At 39.8% G+C, this 22,421-nt stretch overlaps 1 protein-coding gene across 1 annotated transcript in view; it reads left to right on the top strand.

Moving 5' to 3' along the window:
* The window catches only part of cyld (cylindromatosis (turban tumor syndrome)), a 66,050-nt gene that overhangs the window by 24,253 nt on the left and 19,376 nt on the right, over positions 1 to 22,421 (top strand). The window contains exons 4-10 of the mRNA XM_070898023.1: positions 291 to 386; positions 1,695 to 1,820; positions 6,487 to 6,860; positions 14,488 to 14,653; positions 19,245 to 19,386; positions 19,766 to 19,888; positions 20,357 to 20,448. Coding sequence (XP_070754124.1) covers positions 291 to 386; positions 1,695 to 1,820; positions 6,487 to 6,860; positions 14,488 to 14,653; positions 19,245 to 19,386; positions 19,766 to 19,888; positions 20,357 to 20,448 — 1,119 coding nt within the window. The remainder of the gene's footprint in view (positions 1 to 290; positions 387 to 1,694; positions 1,821 to 6,486; positions 6,861 to 14,487; positions 14,654 to 19,244; positions 19,387 to 19,765; positions 19,889 to 20,356; positions 20,449 to 22,421) is intronic.

Raw genomic sequence — 22,421 nt, 5'->3', positions numbered from 1 at the left:
ATTTATACAAATTGAAACATTGAATCAACATTTTGAGCTATTTGGGTTCTTTTGGAATAAGGTATTTTGTGATCCAATAGGAACAGTGTAATTGAGCGTGCTATGCCTGTCGGGAGCGAGCTCTGATTTATTGTGTTGTGGTTTGGGCATACTGCTGACACAGGATCATATGCTAGGAGGGGCAACAGAAGTGTAGCTGCAGGTCTGAGAGATAATACTTTCAAATGAAAAATGAGGGCCTGTGTTGAAGATACTTATTGTGCTAATTGGGTACTGTGCAAATATTGCAGACACACCAGAATCACGACCTTTGAAACAAAGCTTTGCATCGAGAGGTATTAATGAAAAGGTCTCTTCAAATGTGAGCAACAGATCAAAGAGTAAAGGTAGGACAGTGTTCTGTTCTCTTGCACATCACAAAGGATACTTATTCTTCATATTTAAACTTGAGTTTAGTGGTATTTTGGTCTCAAGCAAAGATTTCTTCTAAATTGATTGGTGTAGTCTATTTAGAACACCACCTCTGGTTTCTGGAAGCTGCTGTTGATACAGTATGACCACATTCTAGAATTGAAGTTTAGTTCAATGGAGAATGTAAAAGAAAGAGGTGATGGAAGTTACTTTTTTCTTTGTTGTGCCAATTTCACACCCCAAATACAGTCATTGGCCCCTTGCTAGGATATAGTCCATGGGTAACCAGTGCCCATTGGTGCCTTATCTGAATCTCCATGCTTCATTTATGAGCCTTGACTGCCAGCATTCGCAGTTTGTTTTCCAGGAATCCCTGATCTGTCTGAGATGCACGCATGCAGTTCCAATAGAGTTGCTGGGTAGCACTTGGGAGTAGGAAATCCAGCTCTTTTTTTTTTCCCCCCTCTCTTAATCCACTGGCACTGACAGACCAATTGCAGTGTCCCAGTTGTGATGCACTAACTTAGCACAGACTGTGGATCAAACTTGGGACCTTTTTGCTCTCTGGTCTTGATCATCTACTTGAACTAAATTGAAATCAAATCATAGAATTTATTTTAAAATCACTATTTGCATAAATCTTCGGAGTTTGGTACAAGAAACAATTGGATACTGCAATGGGTAACTTTAGGATCTTTCTGGATAGATGAATTAAGCCTTTCTTGTCGTAATTATCTTATGATCCTATATAGGTTTTGCATATTACTAACAAGGTACTTAAATATTTTTTTAAAAACCTGCTGTTTGATTTCATGTAATAACTTCGTTGTATATAGAAGTGTTTTGTGTTTATAGTAGTTGAATAACTAAGAGTTTGTGCTTGTTTTTTTAAAATAAATAAATCTTTAGAATTTTTGTACTTAAACCATATTGAATTGATATATCAAAAATGGGTAGTATTTGTTTCTTGCTGCAATCATCTGACCTGATTAAAATTGTGTAATGTGTTTTCTTGATGTTTAATGTAACCAGTGGCACCTTAAATCTAGCAATATGATAAAACAATCGAAGTATCCTGCTTCTGTTTCATTGCACAGATTGGCTTCAATATGTTTAATATTTAGCTCTCCATTTTGCTTTTACCAGTTATACCACCTGATTCTTTCCAAAATCAGGTGACATAACTAGTAAATCTGTTACTGACTTTAATTATCATCCACATGGTATTTGGAATAAGAAGTCCTTTGATCTTTAATACAGTGTTGGACTTTTGTCATCAACAGGGCTGGTTTCACAATCTGGAAAATCTCCAGGTCATAATAGGAACCGATCTGAATTACGCTGTACATTAAATGGCACATCTATTGATCCACAAACAAAATCAAAAAGTACATGGTACATTGATGAAGGTAATCAGCCAATGTCATCTACTTCCTTAAACTATGCCATTCAATCACATTAGTACTGTTATTTTGTGACTTGGATTGTAATTTCCTATACCACTGGCACGATCTTCACAATTGCCCAACTTTGTTACAGCATTAATTCATCAAGTAGTGGGTATGCTATTGTGCATCTTTACTTTAAAGTTTGACACTTTAAAATTGATTTTAGCTTTGCAATAATTTTGCACGAGCATTTTAGAGAAAGATGCTGTTAATGTAGATCGCATTGTGGCTAAATGTGTAACGTTGTAATATATTACAGTATTTGTAATTGCACATTCAATTTATCTCATTTCTGAATCATTACAATTGAATGTATACTTCTGAGGTTAATGTTCACTGAATTGTACAGTATGAAACTTGCAGTGCCATCATTTCAATTGGAAAAATGTTGAATGTGTAAGCAAAATTGGCCAGATACATTTGGTTTTAATCATAAATAGTTATGCAGAATTTAAGATTATGAATTGCTGACCATTAGTGACCAATTCCCAAAGGAAATTCTAGATTGAAGAGAAAAGTTCTGAATTCTCGGAGTCCATATTAAAAAGTAAGGGAGTATTACTCCTTAAATTCTTAACAACCAAAAAAAGTTTAACTGATGTTCAAGTGACTTCTCTGAAAATATATAACACTGACAATCTGGCACCATACTTTTATGGCTGTTATAAATCTGGGCAGGTTCTGTCAGTTAGCTATTTCTAACTAACTAAATGACCACATTAAATCCTCAGGTTTTTGACATCTATTTCAGAATAACATTTATTTGCATGTATTTTTTTACCCCTCAACTTCAATGCACCAAATAATAATCATATTCAGTAGTTTAAGGTGTGAAATTTGAAGATTTTCATACTTTTTGCACTATCTTCATGCTTCAGATAAATTAGCTTTTAGGCAATTACTTCTGATACCCTTTCACTTCCTGTCTCTTTTAAAATAGTAATTTCACCACGTAGAAATAGTCTGGGGTTGCTGTTTATAATGGCCCAGAATTTGAAGTTGTAATGACGACAAAACTGTCAGCGCTCGCCGTCATTACTGTGTAAAACTGACAGCACGTGGGCAGTTAAACACTGAAATCTGGAAGCTGCTGTCAGCGATATACCCTGCTCCTCCACAGGGTACGCTGTTGCAATCTTTTGCAGATGCAATCCATACAGAATCTGTGATTTGACATGAACTTCTCTTGCTGTAAAAACCTTGTTGAACGAGGTGTAATGGAGTTTTTAAACTTTGTACCAAGTCATAATTACCCTTGAACAACCTCTCTGGCCCTAATTCTAAAAGTTTGGAGTGCCATTCCCTCAGAAGAACATTTCAAAATGTCATGATTTTTAATTTTTAAATGTTTTTATGTTTATGATCTTTCAGCTTCTAACTTAATCCCATGTGTATGACCCAATCTTTTTTTGTAAAATTAAAAAGTAAATTATAATCCGTACTTATTATTTCCTGGTTTGATGTCTGAGATTGCTTCAGCCTGATTGGTTGATCAGCCTGCTTGATGATTTCACTTGCTGGATGCCACAGATCCCCTACAGGTGGCGCCAGATTCAAAGTCATGTCGGAATAGGGGAAATCGACGCTTCAGAACCCGCAGAATGTTTGTGGGCAGATTTTATCAAGGTCAACAGTGAGCGCCATCCCTTTGCCACTGACCGCAAAATCTGGGCCAATGTGTTGAATATTCTTGTACTGTTTTTCTCATGCATCATATTCAACTGAACATTTATTGAACTTCACTTTCAGAGATTAATTAGGAAATTAGATTGTGCTTTGTAAAAAGTAGTAGTGAATCTAGTAGTGAGCCAGTAGTTTTGATGAAGTTATAAGTTTAATATTTGTAGGCAATTACATATTTTAAAGAATTTCCCAGGATATACAGTTGGCAAATAGACCGAAGACAACATTAAGTCATTAGGCGGCTTACCATTCCTGCTGTATGTTGCATTAATGTATCTTTTTGGTTAAGCAGTCTTTTTATTTCTACTGGTATACAACTTTTCATGCTATGTTACTACATAAGTCGCTCCGTTTCAAAATAATGAACTGTATCTGAAGTGCTTTGATACATTTTAGTGGCATGATGAAGTGCTATATAAATACTATGCAATTCCACTGTATGTTCAATATTCAGTACTCTTAATTGCTACTTTTCACCATATTGTACCACCTCTTAATAGCTACTTCCCACAGTCATTTTAGCAAATTCAACTCTTCAAATTTGAAAGCTTGTAAAGTTACACTGATTTGATTGAAGTGGGAGCTTGTTTTCATTACTTAGTTTTGACCATTGCTGCTTAAGTTACTGAACATTTGTCAACTAATTATCATTATCTTTATTTTAATTTTGTAACTGCTTTTTCTTTTTGTATTATGTAGCTTCTGAATAAATTTAGGTCATGATCCATTCCATTTTGATTAATACTTGTGAGCTGCAAAATCAGCTACAATTATACAGAAGAGTTTGAATAAACATATAATTGGTCCAAGAATTAAATAGTAACTTGCTGGCCCTCCCATAGTGATTTTCCTTTGCCTTATCCAGGTTGCTGCTATTGCTCTAAATTGAAACTCAAAATAAAGTGAATATATAAATAATCTATACATCCACACATATGGGCAACATTTGTTTTCCAATTTCAGCCCTACTGTCTGGGGAGCCACTAGTTGGGAAATGAAAATTGTGCACTTCCACAAGGAGAAAAGGAAAAGTCACCCCACATTGCTCTTTGCACTTCCCAGATACAGAAGGGCATTTATTTGCTAGTGCCCTCTGCAGAGACGGTTATCGGTCTGTCCTTCAGGTAGAGAATATCCATCACAGGCAGATTCAAAAGTAGGTGAAATTCAAAAACAAAATTCCTAAAACTGAAATATTTAACTTTTAAGTAACTTTGAGCCAATAGGAGTGCTTCTTCAGCAATTGGTGGAGGACTCATACGTCGAGGTATATTCTGTTAGTTACGGTAATTTTGGACTGAAAGTAGGATATCAAACCATTGATGCAGCACAGGAGGCCATCATTGGGTCCACTGTGCCTCTGCTGGCTCTTTGGTACAGCTATCCAATTAATTCCACTCCCTTGCTCTTTCCCCATAGCCCTGTAAATTTGTTCTCAATATTTATCCAATTCCCCTTTTGAAAGGTACTATTTTGTCTGCTTCCACCACAAATTCAGGCAGTGTATTCCAGATCACCACAGCTCACTTGTGTAAAACATTCTTTCGTCGTGTCGCCTCTGGTTCTTTTGCCTATCACCTTAATTACTGACCCTTCTGCTGCTGGAAACAGTTTCTCCTTATTTACTCTATCAAAACCGTTCATGATTTTGAACACCTCTCTTAAATCTCCTCTTAACCTTCTCTGCTCCAAGGAGGATAACCATAGTTTCTCCTGTCTCTCCACATAATTGAACTCCCTCGTCCTGGTACTATTCTACTGAATCTCTCCTCACCCTCTCTGGCTTTGGGATCCTTCTTAGTGTGGTGCCCAGGATCAAACACAATAGTCCAGCTGAGGCCGAACTTTTTTTTTCTTGGAGGGAGAGGGGAATAGAAAAACTATTCTCTTCACTTCTTCAAAAAAAAAACTTGGTAATGCCACATTACTGCTAGAAAAGGTCATTGGATTTGGTAAAACATTTAAATCTAATGTCATATTTGACACCTCAAAGTTGTCATATTTAGTAGATCAGCAACTTTTGAAGGTAATGGGTAGAAATGTTACCTCACCAGAATTGGCTGGGGAAAAAGTGAATTTACAGCTGCAGCCCTCAAGAAGTTAACTTCACGTGGTGATTTTTATTTCGAAAGCATACCTTGTTTAAAATATTTCTTCAATCAATCTCCACACAATGGGCAAGGGGCTGGAAGGTTTGGAGGAGGAAAAGATTGCACTTGGTTCAGTTTTTATGTAGGAGGATGGGAGGAGGAGGTGGCCATGATTTTAAGTGCACCAGATGAAGCTCGCACCTGTTCAATGATCAGTTAGCATGCATTATCCTGAGTAGATTCATGTTTCAGACTATGTTAAGTGGGTCTTGGCTAATTCTGGGCAATATATTTCCTTAATTTATATGTCCCACAGTGATGTTGGATTGACTAAAATTGGCATGCAAATTAAATTATATTAGAGCACTAAACTGGGTCTTATGCTTGCACCATGGAGCTGTGTTAGAAAGTTTCTCACTCCTGATGATGGAACTGTTCTATACTTTTTGGACTTTTTAAAATTAACAATATGGGGGTTGGGGTGGGAGCTTTCTTGCCACTTGTACTCCTGCTAATGATTTGTGATTTTTGTGCTGCTTTCTCTTGCTATTGGTCTGAAAATTGTGACATTCAACGTGTTACTCATAAATCCAGACCATCTCGGCACACTTTCATTCTTGGTGAATGGAAAGAAATTTGTTCAGGCAATTTGAGGTGTTATATTTAAGTTGTGTAGGAATATAATTCAATTATTCTCACATTTTCCACTATAACTGATGCCTTTTGTATTGGCTCTCATTGAAAACCTGATCATGATTTCACAATATTACTGCCTTTACTTGCATTGGTATTTTTTTATTGAAAATATTAGGTTAGGTGTATGTCGTCATCTACTTTTTTTTATATATTTGCAGGAAGTGAAGATACAGCAAAATCACTAGTAGATACGCACTCCAAATTGAGTCAGTCACCACCCACAACGTCATCACTTCAAGCCTCCCTTTCAAATGAAAACAAATTCCATTCATTGCCCTTCAGTCTCACCAAAAAGTCCAACGTTAATGGAAGCATTGGCCATACCCTTTCCTTATCTGTCCAATCAGTAATGATGGACATGAATACCAATGCAAATCAGGATACTGAAGTAGTTGGCGTGCTGGCAAAAGAGCAACCCAGTTTTGAAGTGGGATCATTGGTACAAGTGAAGGAAAATCCTCCTCTTTATGGAGTAATTCGGTGGATTGGTCAACCTCTTGGGGTTAATGAACAAATAGCTGGACTTGAACTTGTAAGTACAATGGATATAAAACTAAATGCAAAATTTTCTTTTTCTTTTTTTCTTTTTTTCTTTTTTAAAAAAAAAACCTCAATTAGCTTGCCTTACAATAGAGAAGTGACATTTAACCAGGAAAAACACCTGGTGTCTGTTCCTTTTAAGACTTTTTTCTAGAATTGCTTTTCTTTCCCCTTTCAGCATTTCATAAGACTGTCCAGAAATGTCACCTTCAGTTCATTTTCATCTGTTTATTGGTTCTCATCTCATTTCATCTCTGATGAGAAGTCTGCATTTTTCACTTTCTGGCAGACAAGATTTATTGGACCTGAAATTGTGGACGGAGGCTTCCTGCGGGTGAATACCTTCGATCCGCAAGAAAAGTGCACACCTACCTGGTGCCTCCATATCTTCGGACTCTTGCAATCCTGGGAATGCAGGTGTACACCTATATGAAAGCCCACATATCTCTGGGCCCATGCTGTTCGCAAGCGTCCCTGGGATTACGTGGGCCGGCCCAACCAATCATAAAGGAGGATTCCCATTATGCTTGTGGGGATTCCATTTACGTACAGAATCCCCATAAGCATAATAGGAATGACATTTAAAAGAAAACACACTTTCACACAACCTAAATAAAAATAAATGTTGTTTAAAATGAATAAAAATACAATTTAGTTAAACATTTAAAATAAAAATTAAATTTTGAGAAATTACTTTAAACATTTTTAAAGCCAAAAATAACCTAAACTAATTTTAATTTTTTTTTGGCTGCTTTTATCAGGCGTACAAATTTGTGGGCATTCACTAAGCAGTCTCTGTTGGCGAATGTCTAGTTCCTGCTCATGCGGATGATCTGTCAAGCTGAAACTTGACAGATTGCAAGTTACGGATTTTCGTGCTTGCGCAGCGCTTGCAGAAACTCCGAACTTGCGGGGCACTTGCGACCGCGTACACTGTGCAGATGTGGTCATTGGCCCCGTAAAATCCGGGCCATTATTTTTGCTTTCGGGTCCCATTATGGGCCATGTATACTGTCTCGGGTATCTTGATTGCAAACCCACCATTTGTGAAGTCTCTGTTTGATAGTGAAACATAATGTAGCACATTGCCTATTATTATCATCCTGGTAAATAAGAAACATCCAGATAAATCACATTAAACAAATGAGTTTGATATATTGGTTCCTCACCAGACATTGTCCAGTGCTACTTTGAAAGTTCTCGCAAAATCCAGTAGAAGTCGTCGCTAAATTGATGCTTAAGGATTGCAACAAACTATCCAATGTTTCACACTGGGGATTGAAAGGATTCAATGCAATTATGAGAGCATGATTAGGAAGTTGCCTTCCGATGGCTCTACATTAATGTGCAACAGGCTCTCATTTGAGTCCTGTAGCCAATATGGTTGAATTGGATTGGTGTGCTTTATTATCTTATCAGAATCCAGGTATGAAACAAATACATGTTTGGGTTCTGTGCCAAACTTGAGAGTTGTTTCTCATATGATACTGGTCTATACTGTAAAACAAAGCTAGATGCAAAGTAAATCTCCATGGATTATGCTCCAACAATGTGTCTTGAGGTCTGGCAGAATGACATTACCAATGAGTACCAAATTAGAGATTGTTCTATGCAATTGGCCTCTTCTCAATCAGGAACTGGATTGACTCTCCAAATTCATTTCGCGTGGAACCTTGGATTTAATGCACAGGTCGCTGAGCTGAAGGGCCAGGGTTTAACTCTATCACCCAGTTAAAGAAAGAAAGAATTGCACTTATATAGTGCTTTTCATGACTTCAGGACGCCCCAAAGCACTTTACAGCCAATTAAGCACTTTTTTGAAATGTAGTCACTTGTAATGTGGAGGCCACTTTGCACACAGCAAGTTCCTACAACCAGCAATGTGGTAATGACCAGATAAGTTGTTTTTAGAATAAGTATTGGCCAGGACACTAGGGAGAAATCCCTTGCTCTTAGTGCCATGGGGTCTGTTACGTCCACCCGGGAGTTGCAGACATGGCCTCGGTTTAGAAACATAGAAACATAGAAAATAGGTGCAGGAGTAGGCCATTCGGCCCTTCTAGCCTGCACCGCCATTTAATGAGTTCATGGCTGAACATGCAACTTCAGTACCCCATTCCTGCTTTCTCGCCATACCCCTTGATCCCCCTAATAGTAAGGACTTCATCTAACTCCTTTTTGAATATATTTAGTAAATTGGCCTCAACAACTTTCTGTGGTAGAGAATTCCACAGGTTCACCACTCTCTGGGTGAAGAAGTTTCTCCTCATCTCGGTCCTAAATGGCTTACCACTTATCCTTAGACTGTGACCCCTGGTTCTGGACTTCCCCAACATTGGGAACATTCTTCCTGCATCTAACCTGTCTGAACCCATCAGAATTTTAAACGTTTCTATGAGGTCCCCTCTCATTCTTCTGAACTCCAGTGAATACAAGCCCAGTTGATCCAGTCTTGATAGGTCAGTCCCGCCATCCCGGGAATCAGTCTGGTGAACCTTCGCTGCACTCCCTCAATAGCAAGAATGTCCTTCCTCACGTTAGGAGACCAAAACTGTACACAATACTCCAGGTGTGGCCTCACCAAGGCTCTGTACAACTGATAACACCTCCCTGCCCCTGTACTGAAATCCCCTCGCTATGAAGGCCAACATACCATTTGCTTTCTTAACCGCCTGCTGTACCTGCATGCCAACCTTCAATGACTGATGTACCATGACACCCAGGTCTCGTTGCACCTCCCCTTTTCCTAATCTGTCACCATTCAGATAATAGTCTGTCTCTCTGTTTTTACCACCAAAGTGGATAACCTCACATTTATCCACATTATACTTCATCTGCCATGCATTTGCCCACTCACCTAACCTATCCAAGTCACTCTGCAGCTTCATAGCATCCTCCTCGCAGCTCACACTGCCACCCAACTTAGTGTCATCCGCAAATTTGGAGATACTACATTTAATCCCCTCGTCTAAATCATTAATGTACAGTGTAAACAGCTGGGGCCCCAGCACAGAACCTTGCGGTACCCCACTAGTCACTGCCTGCCATTCTGAAAAGTACCCATTTACTCCTACTCTTTGCTTCCTGTCTGACAACCAGTTCTCAATCCACGTCAGCACACTACCCCCATGTGCTTTAACTTTGCACATTAATCTCTTGTGTGGGACCTTGTCGAAAGCCTTCTGAAAGTCCAAATATACCACATCAACTGGTTCTCCCTTGTCCATTCTACTGGAAACATCCTCAAAAAATTCCAGAAGATTTGTCAAGCATGATTTCCCTTTCACAAATCCATGCTGACTTGGACCTATCATGTCACCTCTTTCCAAATGTGCTGCTATGACATCCTTAATAATTGATTCCATCATTTTACCCACTACTGAGGTCAGGCTGACTGGTCTATAATTCCCTGTTTTCTCTCCCTCCTTTTTTAAAAAGTGGGGTTACATTGGCTACCCTCCACTCGATAGGAACTGATCCAGAGTCAATGGAATGTTGGAAAATGACTGTCAATGCATCCGCTATTTCCAAGGCCACCTCCTTAAGTACTCTGGGATGCAGTCCATCAGGCCCTGGGGATTTATCGGCCTTCAATCCCATCAATTTCCTCAACACAATTTCCCAACTAATAAGGATTTCCCTCAGTTCCTCCTCCTTACTAGACCCTCTGACCCCTTTTATATCCGAAAGGTTGTTTGTGTCCTCCTTAGTGAATACCTTACATCGAAAGACAGCACCCCCAACAGTGCAGTACTCCCTCAGTATTGCACTGGAGTGTCAGCTAAGTTTTTGTACTCAAGACCCTGGAGTGGGACTCAAACCCACAACCTTCTGATTGAGAGGTGAGAGTATTACCATTGAGCCACGGCAGACACAGTTCCCTAACTTTATAAAGTTAATTAATGAGAGATCAGTTGGACATGGTAAAAATGAAATTATTTTCATCAGTTATAAAGTACTTTGGGCTAGACTTTCCACTTCACATCGCCCATTTATGGCTCATATATGGCCCAAAACGGACCTCTATTGCCCATTTTGAGCAAAAGTGGAAACTAGGCCCAAAATATCGCCCGAAAAACAGGTGCCTAAGTTTCCATTTTGATCGCTGAGAAGATTGCCGAAATTATAGCCCACACAAGGCCCATCCCAAGTTTCAGCATCTAGCATGTACTTCGCTGGGCCGATGCAAGGCCCAAAAGAGTGCTGAGAAATAGTTGCTTTTTCTGGGCCTAAGAGAAGAAAATGGGCACTACGGACGCCATTTTTACTTCAGAGGAAGGGTGGAGGATTAGTTGTGATTTAATTGGAGAGTTGGTTGTACTCAGAATATTGGGACAGGGAATATAAATGGGTATTTCATTATTTTTAGTAAATATAATAGAATTTATTAGATTTTATATATTGAATTTATTAAATAGCTTTTACATAGTGAAGTTATTTACTGATATAGAATTTATTAGGTTTTATACATGTGAAGTTATTTATTGATATGGTTGGGGCCTATAAAACTGACTGGTATACAGCGTAGTGTGCAGAGCACAGTGATTAGATATTGTTGCGAGATTATTAAAATTAGACATCTGCCATATCTATCATCACGCACCACACTGCTGCATTTGACAGGTGACTGAAGCTCTTTATGCTCGTGGAGGGACTTCATAAGCTTCACGATGACCAGGGAGGCACAGACAGAGAGTACGTTCGGTTTCCATAAAATAGCAGACTTCCCCAAGGTGCAGCGAGCAATAGACTGTACGCACATTGCCCTCAAAGCATCCTTAAAGAACACGGAGGTCTTTTGTAACAGAAAGAGGTTCCACTCGCTAAATGTGGACATTCAGATGTTGATCTACAGTTAGGGTTAATCAAAAGTTTCAATTGTGTGGGGTGTCCTTGTTGTCTTGCCTGCATTGGCCTATCATCAGAATTTATGCTTATTTTATAAAGTTTAGTGTCACTAAAGTACTCGTATATTAAAAGAATAAACAAGTATGGATTAACATCTGTATAGTTGATAACTAATGTAACTAAGAGAGAAGACTTACACAATTTATTGAATTAAAGAATTTTTTTTTATCAACAAATACGAAAAAGAAATGTGATAAACTATCTCTCCAACCCCCCCACCACCCGCACCAACCCACCCTTCTCTCAAATAAACTAAATCTTAATAATTAATAATTGACAATTAACAACTAACAAAACTGGAACAAGAACAAGTGAACAAACTTTGTGAAAAAACGCCCCCCTTTCCTACCTGCAGCCACGTTTCCCTCCAGGTCCAGTCCCACCCCGTGTTCTCACCCCACCCGCCCATTATGGTCTACGCAGACCGACACCAAGACGTCATGCAGAGTGGGACGGCAAGGCTTCCTGCCGTGGTGGAGGTGATGGAGCAGAAGCAGAAGCCTCAGGCTCTACTTCCGAGTCAAGTAGAACTGTGTCCTCTGTACTCGCTTGTGTGCTCTGGGTATCACTTCGAGCAGACACGACACCTTGGGGTGCAGCATCGTGTCCAGCCAGCACTGCAAGCCGTAGGGCATTGGTTGTGGCTGTATGCTGCCGAATGGCCTCCAACGTCTCGCTTGCAGTCTGTGCTTGCTTGGAAGACCAATTGGAGAAGTTCGTGCAGAACTCACTCCAGGATGCTGGAAACTGGCTCCAGTTCGCAGAGAATCCCGCGAAACCCTGGATCGGGTCGCGACCAATCGCGACCGTCTCCCTGCACAGGGATATCAAGCTCTCTGTCTGGCCCTCCATGGTAGGCGATTGCTCACCACGCTGACTGGACCTCCGTGGGGTCGGCGTTTGCAAAATGACGTGCCTTGGCGTCAACACCTGCACACCGCTTGGTCCCGGTGCTTCTTCCATCTCAATCGAGATGGCCGCAGGTTGTTTCCCCCCCACCCCCCCACAAAAAAATCACATCCTCCTGCTCCTCCTCCTCCGTCTCTTCCTCCTGCGAGCTGTTGGAGGGGTCTATTATATTTGCGGATGTCTCCGCTACCGAGCATTGCTCAACGGACACTTGACCTTAGAAAGATGAATGAAATTTCTAAACAACTCATAACAATACATATCAATATATATCAATATTTCAATATCAATATTTCAATAACCCAAAACATTGCAATACTTTGCAAAACCACATATGCACAAGGGTTCATCAGGGTTAACATGGCCTCATTCGTAGATCAAGACTTTATTGAATTATAATTGCATAACATTACATGCGTAACTACGATATTTTTCGTATGTATTTAGTAATGTTTGACACATTGCACATTTCCCATTACTCACCAGACTCGAGGGTGGGCTCAGCCACGCCACGGGTCATGACCGAACAGCTTTCAGTCCCCACAAAGGCCACCGCAAGCTCCTCGTATGCATTAAGGGTGTGCACCGTCGCGGAGCCGCCACCTGTCTCCTTTGCTCCGCGCGGTTGATACTTATCTTTTTCTGCAAATGATTTAACATTGCACGGCATAAGCTACTGTACTTGGCAATAAACATTGAAGACTGACAGATTTAAATGTTCAATTATTACATAACATTGTAGTGCATATGAATAATTTTTAATATTCTAATTCTAACCAGCAAGTAAATAATACATATGTATGATTTTAAAAATGTTTTAAATATTAAAATGCAGCTATAACATGCAACTTACTATTAGGGTGAATAAATGTAATTTTCAATTTAATGTAATTTTTAAATCAATGTTACTTTATATTCTAAATAAATAACATTTGTTTGCAATTTATAAACATCAAGTAAATAATACATAATTTATAAACATGAAGTAAATAATACATGTGATTTTAAATATGACTTTTAAATATGTTTTAAATATAGATAATCCAACTTACTCTGGCAGTTGCCAACAGGCTGTTCCGTCTCTTGCGGCACTGGTCAGCTGTCCGCACCTCATTTGATGTCGGTGTAACGACATCGGCAATATCCAGCCAAATTTGTCTCTAGGCACGGGGTGGAGGTTTCCCATGGCCACCCCGTGTCAAGTCCTCCCATCTTGTTGAGACCACGTTTACAAGGGCCTCGTTGGCCTCCTCACTAAAGGCTTTTGCCCTTTGCCTCTCCATCTCCCTTGCTTTTTGTGGTTCCATTAATGATTTTTAAAAGTTAACAGATAGCTAATCAAAAATAGCTAGCAATACAATCAAATTTAATACAGATTTTTAATAGATTTCTCAAATTATCAAATATTTCTTTCTCTCTCCGACCCTCCCTGTGTTTCTGTGCATGTGCGATGACCCATGAACTCTCCAAACGCAGCAAAAAAAACAATTTAAAAAAAAAAAAAAAATCCCACATATGCGCACACTAGCGTTTCTAGGGAAGCTTTTTTTAAAACTTTTTTTGGGCAATCGTGAGATTGCCAAAAAATCAGATCGCTATTTGACATCGTCTGGGTAAGGCCGAGTGGAAAATCGCAAAAAAAAAAGGGTCTTGTGCCGGTGATCAGCATGGGCGATGCATCCCACTTTTTTGGGCCCTAGTGGAAAGTCTAGCCCTTTCATATGGTTGTAAGAATGTAGAGATGTTGAGTTTTTTTTTTTTAGTTTTGGAGTGATAGTTCAAGACTTTTGTCTTTTATTCAGGAAGAAGAAAGTGCAGGCTGTACAGATGGTACTTTCAAGGGAGTGCGTTACTTCGTCTGTGCATCAAAGAAGGCTTTATTTGTAAAGCTTAAAAGCTGCCGACCAGATTCAAGATTTGTATCATTGCCTCATCACTCCAATCAAATTGAAAGATGCAATTCAATTGGTAATTGTTTCATATATAATTCTACCTTTCCATTGTGCTGATTTGCTGCCGATGAGTAGTTTATGACACATCCAGTCGAGCTTTCTTTTAAATGTGCTTTCTACAATGCAAGTCCTTCCCTGTCTTGTAGTTGCTGCTTCAAGTCAATCTTCTGGATTACTCGCTTTCTTTTGTTGCAGCTGCTTGCCGTGTGAATCAGTTGGTGTATAGATTACATTTTTAACGAAGAGTTGTAGAAAATAAATGTTTACTTTTCCCCCCCTCCTCTCACTAGTTTAGTGGGAAATAGATGAAACTCACCAAGATTGAAGTGGGTTTAAATATCTGGGAATATTTCTGCTACCTCCTTGAATAGAAGTCAGAAATTATCAAACAGTTGAGCACAATTGAAAAGATACAAGGAATTAAAGTAGTGACTACTGAAAGTAATAACAATTGTGTGGAAATAAAATAGATGTTCGAGTTAGGAGAATGATAAAGAACACATATGTCTTTTAAGGCAAGAGCTAGGTAGAAATATTGCAGTGAATCAGGAAATGACAAATGTGTTTAAATAAATCTTTCAAATCAACTTTTGTATATGAAAACTATGGAAAAATTACTGATCAAGTTAAACTGGACCAAGAGTCTATAACTGGACTAGGAATCTGTAACTTGCATGGAGGTCAGTAATGCTTGTGTTATGAAGAAACTTGAAGAATTAAGAGTATTTTCTTCTACAAAGTTAAAGACAAATCATCATAAGCCATTGGCAGAATTTTATACATGAATCTGCCCGAAGCAGATGAGCGTCATTTGCACAGATCTTGGTGTCATCTACAAATTTGCAGACCGTGCCCCCTACACCTACATCCAGATCATTAATAAAAATTTGGGGCAATGATCACTGCGGGACGCCACTGGTGACCAGTGTCCAAACAGATCCAAATTCATCTATAACTACTTTTTGCCTCTGTCCTGCCAGCCGGTTCTCAATCCAGCTCAATATATTACACTAATACCAGAGGCTTTGATCTTCTAGAGAAGCCTCCTGTGCGGTACCGCATCAAAAGCGTTTTGGAAGTCTTAAGTAGACAATGTCTCATGGACTTTCCTCATCCACAAACTTTGTAACTTCTTAAAAAATATATAATTAGATTTGTAAGACATGACCTTTTTTATGAAGCCATGTTGGATGTCCTTAATATGTTCCTCTCTATCCAAGCATTCAAGTATTGCATCACTAATGATTCCCTCATTGTCTACCAGATGTGCATATAGCAGCTTCTAGGCAAATGTTCAAGCATAGTTTTAAATGGGAACACTGAATTTTTAAAAGAATAATGTAATTTCTCTCCATTTTAACCAAAAAAAATTGTTTTAAGATAAAAGTGTTGCTTCTTGGCTGCATTCTCCAGGCTTAGTGTTTCATTTATCGATTTGTTTGTTTTTTGTCATGTGGTAGTGATTTGAAATGGGTTCCATTTTAGCACTGATTTCAAAACACTCGGATCACATTGAAATCTACTTGCATGCAGATTTCTATCCAAAGTAATGATGGTACAGGAGATAAGATCAGTAAATCACACAAATGTCTTCTGGAAACTACAGGTTAACCCTTAGACTGGTGTCTTCACATTTTGTACAATTTATTAATTAACCTACTGAATGCCATGTCTCCTCCTCCAGTCCATTCTTGGGTGGCATCAGAAGGGATATCCTTGGATTGTTTGTTCTCAAATAATTGCGGTGGTGTTGGTGGATTCTTGGGATCTAGTGTGCTGCACTCGTAAGGTGCCTGAGTACAGTCTTTTTTGTGACTGGGATGAGGAGTTGAAAGGAAATTTGGCTTTTCTCATGTTCAATGAACTTGTGGTGTATAACAGTTGTTCAAACAATTGTACTTCATTATTCAGAACTCCTAGGCAACAGAAGGATCTCCTTTGGTCTATGTGTATGCTTCAGGAATGAACTCCCTAGATGTTAGATGAAAAGGTGAAACAATTGCAGGAAGGGAGGGCTTTAATTGACCTGTCATTGATTTGCTGCAGGGGGAAGCTGCCTTGTGACAGGCATGCTTTTATACCAAAGCCCCTCACATGAAGACTTGGGTTAAATAGTTGGTGACCAGTAAACCTGCTATGTGTCATAGACTTGGATGTCTAGAACAGTGAGTTCAATAGGCACACTTACAAGCTACCCTGTTTATGTCGTTTCACCATGTTGAAGGCAGCTATTCATTATATAGCAGATAAGGAAACATTTGTGACGTGAAAATACAGCTGCTGAAAAGCATTGCTTGGAGGTCAGGTGTGAGAACCTGTGCTCATGTATCCATACTTGGTGCCTAGCACAATTGGGCTTCAAAAGGCAATCAACTGCTTTGGAAAATTCACACTTCCAAGCTAGTGAAACCACTGTTCAGTAGGATATGGTACGTCCCTATGTTGCAATCAGGAGGACGGTTCAAATGTAATGGTAAGCTGTGGATTGACCCCGTGCCACTTGAGAGCTGATATTTTCCGTACACCTAGGGAGGGCTGAAACCAGTTAATTAAAAAAAAAAAATCAGGATTAGTTTATCTTTACCACTTGCTCCTGAAATGTGCCTAAACAGCTTCTATCATTTTAACCAATTCCTATTTTTTAGTATAATTACAGCTTAATCAGCTGTCTGATTACCAACTAATAAGTATTATCTCTGGAGTGGGGCATCTCTTTTTCAGGTTGAGGTGGCTTTGAGATGACTTATCTTCTGATGGAAATTCAGAACCAAATCAACCCTCTTGGTATTCTAATACTTAAGCCAGGAAAGACTGCAGAATTCCAGAATATTATTCATGATTGTTCAGCCAGCCTAGCTGACTAATGAAACTTGGAGGGATAGACATGACACTGGAGGTTGGAATTCTTACCACTGAGTTCAGATAACTTTGCAAATGAATGTCCTAAAGGATCATCATCATCATAGGCAATCCTTTGGAATCTAGGAAGACTTGCTTCCACTCTTAGCATGAGTTCTTAGGTGGCTGTACAGTCCAATACGAGAACCAGTCTCTGTCACAGGTGGGACTGATTGTCATTGAGGGAAAGGGTGGGCCTGGTTTGCCGCACGCTCCTTCCGCTGCCTGCGCTTGATTTCAGCATGCTCTGGGCGACGATACTCGAGGAGCTCAGTGCCCTCCTAAAGGAACTTCCTCCATTTAGGGCGGTCTATGGCCAGTGACTCCCAGCTGTCAGTGGGGATGTCGCACTTTATCAGGGAGGCTTTGAGGGTGTCCTTGTAACGTTTCCTCTGTCCGCCTTTGACTCATTTGCCGTGGACGAGTTCCGAGTAGAGCACTTGCTTTGGGAGTCTCGTGTCTGGCATGCGAACTATGTGGCCTGCCCAGCGGAGCTGATCAAGTGTGGCCAGTGCTTCAATGCTGGGGATGTTGGCCTGGACGAGGACGCTAATGTTTGTGCGTCTGTCCTCCCAGGGGATTTGCAGGATCTTGCGGAGACATCGCTGGTGGTATTTCTCCAGTGACTTGAGGTGTCTACTGTACATGGTCCACGTCTCTGAGCCATACAGGAGGGCGGGTATTACTACAGCCCTGTAGACCTTGGTGACAGTTTTGAGGGACTGGTCTTCAAACATTCTTTTCCTCAGGTGGCCGAAGGCTGCACTGGTGCACTGGAGGCGGTGTTGGATCTCGTCGCCAATGTCTGCTCTTGTTGATGGGAGGCTCCCGAGATAGGGGAAGTGGTTCACGTTGTCCAGGGCCACGCCTAAAGGATAAAGTAGTCCTGACTGGACAAATGGAAGCTTACTAGGGCTCTATGCTGGCAAACTGCAGTTTAGTTGGATGATACTCTAGCAGTACACCTGAACACATTGCAGTCTATAATCCTTTGTTTTTTGCTGACCTGCACCTAAGCTGTCTGAACTTGGTAAGTAGGTGTGCATTCTGTATCGGGCAAATAGAAACGCCACCTGTGTGGATTTTTCAGTAGCTTGCTGTGGGGACTCTTAAATATGGTGACGTGTTTCTGTATGTGTCACAACCCTGCTGACTATAAAAATAAAATCACTGTCCTGTTTCCTATTCCAACTCCTGGTTGCCAGGACCTCAAAATGATAACGTCATACCTCATTCAGTCTTCCTTTCTTTCTAGTCTGCAGGCCTTTAAAGTATAAACTTGGTTTCACCTATTCCTGGTTTACCTTCTCTCCTACGATTTGTAATCTTTAATTGCCTTGTTACTAGATATTTAAATTTTTTTTAAAAAGGGTCTTGTATCTGAAGTTTGGTCTTGATACAGCGATTAAAAGCCAGTTTGCTTTAATATTTAACATTACACCAAAGAATTGTTAAAAAAAAATGATCTCTAACCAGTTAACGTGATTGTTTTTACAGATATATGTCCTATTTTATTCTATTGGTTGGATTTTTGAATGGATATTAATTATTGTTTATGATAGTAACATATACTTTACGATATGATTACCATTTATTGTGAGTAAACGTGTACTGAGATGTGTTTTTCAAAACCACCAGGTCCATGCTTTGTATTTCTTTGTTAATGGATGGAGCAGGGAGAAATTGCTGACAGTTTGTTTTTGTTCTAGCATTTGGAGGATATCGAAGTGAAGTGGTTAAAGAAAACACACCTCCCAAGATGGAGAAAGAAGGCCTAGCTATAATGGTTGGGAAGAAAAAGGGTATTCAAGGGCATTACAATTCATGTTATTTAGACTCCACTTTATTCTGGTAAGTGTGTGCATATAGTAATTTTATTGCTGTTTGCTGGTTGGGAACTTGATCTATATGTTAGCTTCCTCCCTCCCCTAGTTTCTGATTGAGAGACTGTATGGTCAAACATGAGGCTTTAGCACTTTACCATGTTGTCAACATCCTTTCTTCCAATCCTCCTGCCCCAATCCCAGTACTGGAAGGACAATGTTAACTTGTGAATATCGTGCGGGTGGGGACGGGACAGGGACACGGATTATTGTGCATTACATGGCTGATGTGGGAATAGATGAATCCTTGCTAATATTTTCATTTCCAGAGCTGAAACAATAGACCTGGTTTGTATTTAATAATGCTAAAGTATACTTTCCGAATAGTATTAACATTTTCTCCACAGCATGTTTGCTTTTAGCTCTGTGTTGGACACCGTATTGCTTAGACCTAAAGAAAGGGATGATGTTGAATTTTATACTGAAACCCAAGATTTGTTGAGGACAGAAATAGTCAATCCTTTGAGAAAGTAAGTATAATATATATTTTCATGTATTTCATGATTTAAACACATTTTACAAATTAAATATTTATAGCAACCTAAATAAACTATTTTACATTTCAGAAATAATTGAGGGTTAAAACAGAATTGGGCATTTGACAAAAACAAAATCTTGAATTGATATGGAGTCAAAACCAAATGCAAATTTCTAAAGATTGTTAACTTGTAAATGTTTTCTATGACCAAGTGTAATTATCTAGATATTGGAGTGTTAATTTCTGACAAGGAATGTGACTATTTTAAGTTTGATTTTACTTTTTAAAAAAAATTGTAAACTGCAGTACTCCATTGCTGAACATTGTCTGGGTGATGTGTATGTTTACATTAATTGAACAAAATTACTTTTTGTTTCTTTTGAGGCTGTGACTTATTTGTTGTGACATGTGCTGCGTTCTCTAATCGCTACTGAAAAATGATTTATTTTTTCCCTTCTAGTCACGGGTATGTATGTGCTACTAAGATAATGAAACTGCGAAGAATTCTTGAAAAGGTCGAGGCAGCTTCAGGATTTACTTCAGAAGAGAAAGGTGTGTCAGCTTTTGCATTTTAATGTTTCTAGGTTGTGTGTGTGTGTGCATATGGGTTTCCATAAATATTCACTTGCACATTGCACAAAAACGTTTGCTATTGCACAATGCTTAACACATATCTGAAAGTGCCACAGAATTAATGGGCCAAATAACCTGTTTCTGTTAGACACAAAGCTCCACAATGATAAACTCAATGGCTTAAGTATTTGGTTAGAGTGTTATGAAACTATTATGTAAACTTTACAGATAAGATCATGATTCTGCAATTTCTCAATGGGCCCAAGTCCCCCCCCCCCCCCCCCCCACCCCTGTAAAAACGCGCAGCTCTCTAGACTTAAAAGGGCACCGAAAAGTTACCTTCCAATTCTCCCCGCTCCTCAGGATGTCTTCGACCTCGGTGTGGCGCAGTACATCCAGTGGGGGACCTTGCGGGGGGCCAGGTCCTGGCGCTGAAAACAGTGCTGGGACCTCTGCACATGCGGGCTAGAGTGCACGCGCATGTGCAGTAGCTCCTCGCAGCCCGAATCTCTGCAGGCTGTGTGGGAGGGGCCCGAAGCACGCTGCCCCTAGCCCTGGCCAAATGGGCTCCCTCATCGGCGGCTTGCTGCATTCCCTAAGGTAGGACTTCTATTTTTTATTATTTATCGATTGATTGTTTATTACTTTGGTCTTGGTGCTTTAGGTGCAGGGTTCCTTCTATTCTTTTATTTGTTAATTAATTGCTTATTACTTTTTGTGCTTTGTTTAGTGCTTTGTTAGTCTTGGTGCTAGATGCAGGTCCATTCAGCTTCCTTGTATTTTTTTTTTATTATTGAATGCTTATTTTTGTGCTCTGTTTAATGCTTAGTGCTTTAAATGTATTTATGCTCCTTTATGCTGTTGTGAAGGTATTTAGTGCTTTGCAAGGTCCTCTCACTTCCCTCCGCACCCCCCCCCCCCCCCCCCCCCCCAGCCGACCCCATCTCTGGCTATCTACGCTGATTTCTTAACTCACCAAGGTTTTTCTGTGTGGACACAAGTGGCCACATACGCTGGCCTAAGTTAGTTTGGAATAATTTTTAGCTGTCTAAACTTGCTTAAATGGCCAAAACAGGCCTAAGTGGCTGGTAACACCCCTTTTTGGAAAAAAAAACTTTAAAAAAAAATCTTAACTAACTCACTTACACTGGAGCAAATTAAATGGACAGAATTGTGATTTTTAAGATGCTCCAAAAAAAACGGAGCAACTCCTGGGGAAACCTGGGCCCAAATTTGGCCAGGAGTTGCTCCGTTTTTTTTGGAGCAACTTGATTTTTCTGGAGTATCTTTAAAAATCCCCATTCTCCACATTCAATTTGCGTCAGTAAGTGAGTTAGTTAGGATTTTTTTTTAATTAGTTTTTTTTCCCAAAAGGAGGTGTTAGCAGCCACCTATGCCTGTTTTGGCCATTTAAGCCAGTTTGGACAGCTAATAGTTGATCCAAACTAACTTAGGCCAGCGTATGTGGCCACTTGTGGCCGCACAGAAACTCCTTGGGAGAGTTAAGAAATCAGTGCAGGTAAGTACATTCTCAAGCACCAAGCACTAAACAAAGCACAAAAATAAGCATTAAATAACAAATAAAAAATACAAGGAAGCTGAGAGGACCTGCACCTAGCACCAAGACTTACTTTTTGTGCTTTGTTTAGTGCTTTGTAATAAGCAATTCATTAACACACACAAAAATAGAAGGAACCCTGCACCTAAAGCACCAAGACCAAAGTAATAAGCAATCAATCAATAATAAATTTAAAAAAAATAGAAGTCCTACCAAAGCAGCGGGCCGCCGATGAGGGAGCCCATTCGGCCAGGGATAGAGGCGGCACGCTTCGGCCCCTCCCACACAGCCTGCAGAGAACTCAGATTCTGGGGGCGAGGAGCTACTGTGCATGCGCGCACACTCTAGCGCGCATGTGCAGAGATCCCGGCACAGTTTTCAGCGTCGTGACCTG

Source organism: Pristiophorus japonicus, chromosome 13, assembly GCF_044704955.1.
Source record: "Pristiophorus japonicus isolate sPriJap1 chromosome 13, sPriJap1.hap1, whole genome shotgun sequence".
In the NCBI taxonomy this organism is placed as follows: Eukaryota; Metazoa; Chordata; class Chondrichthyes; family Pristiophoridae; genus Pristiophorus; species Pristiophorus japonicus.
The sequence above is the reverse complement of the archived record's forward strand: the minus strand, read 5'-3'. Positions and strand labels throughout refer to the sequence as shown.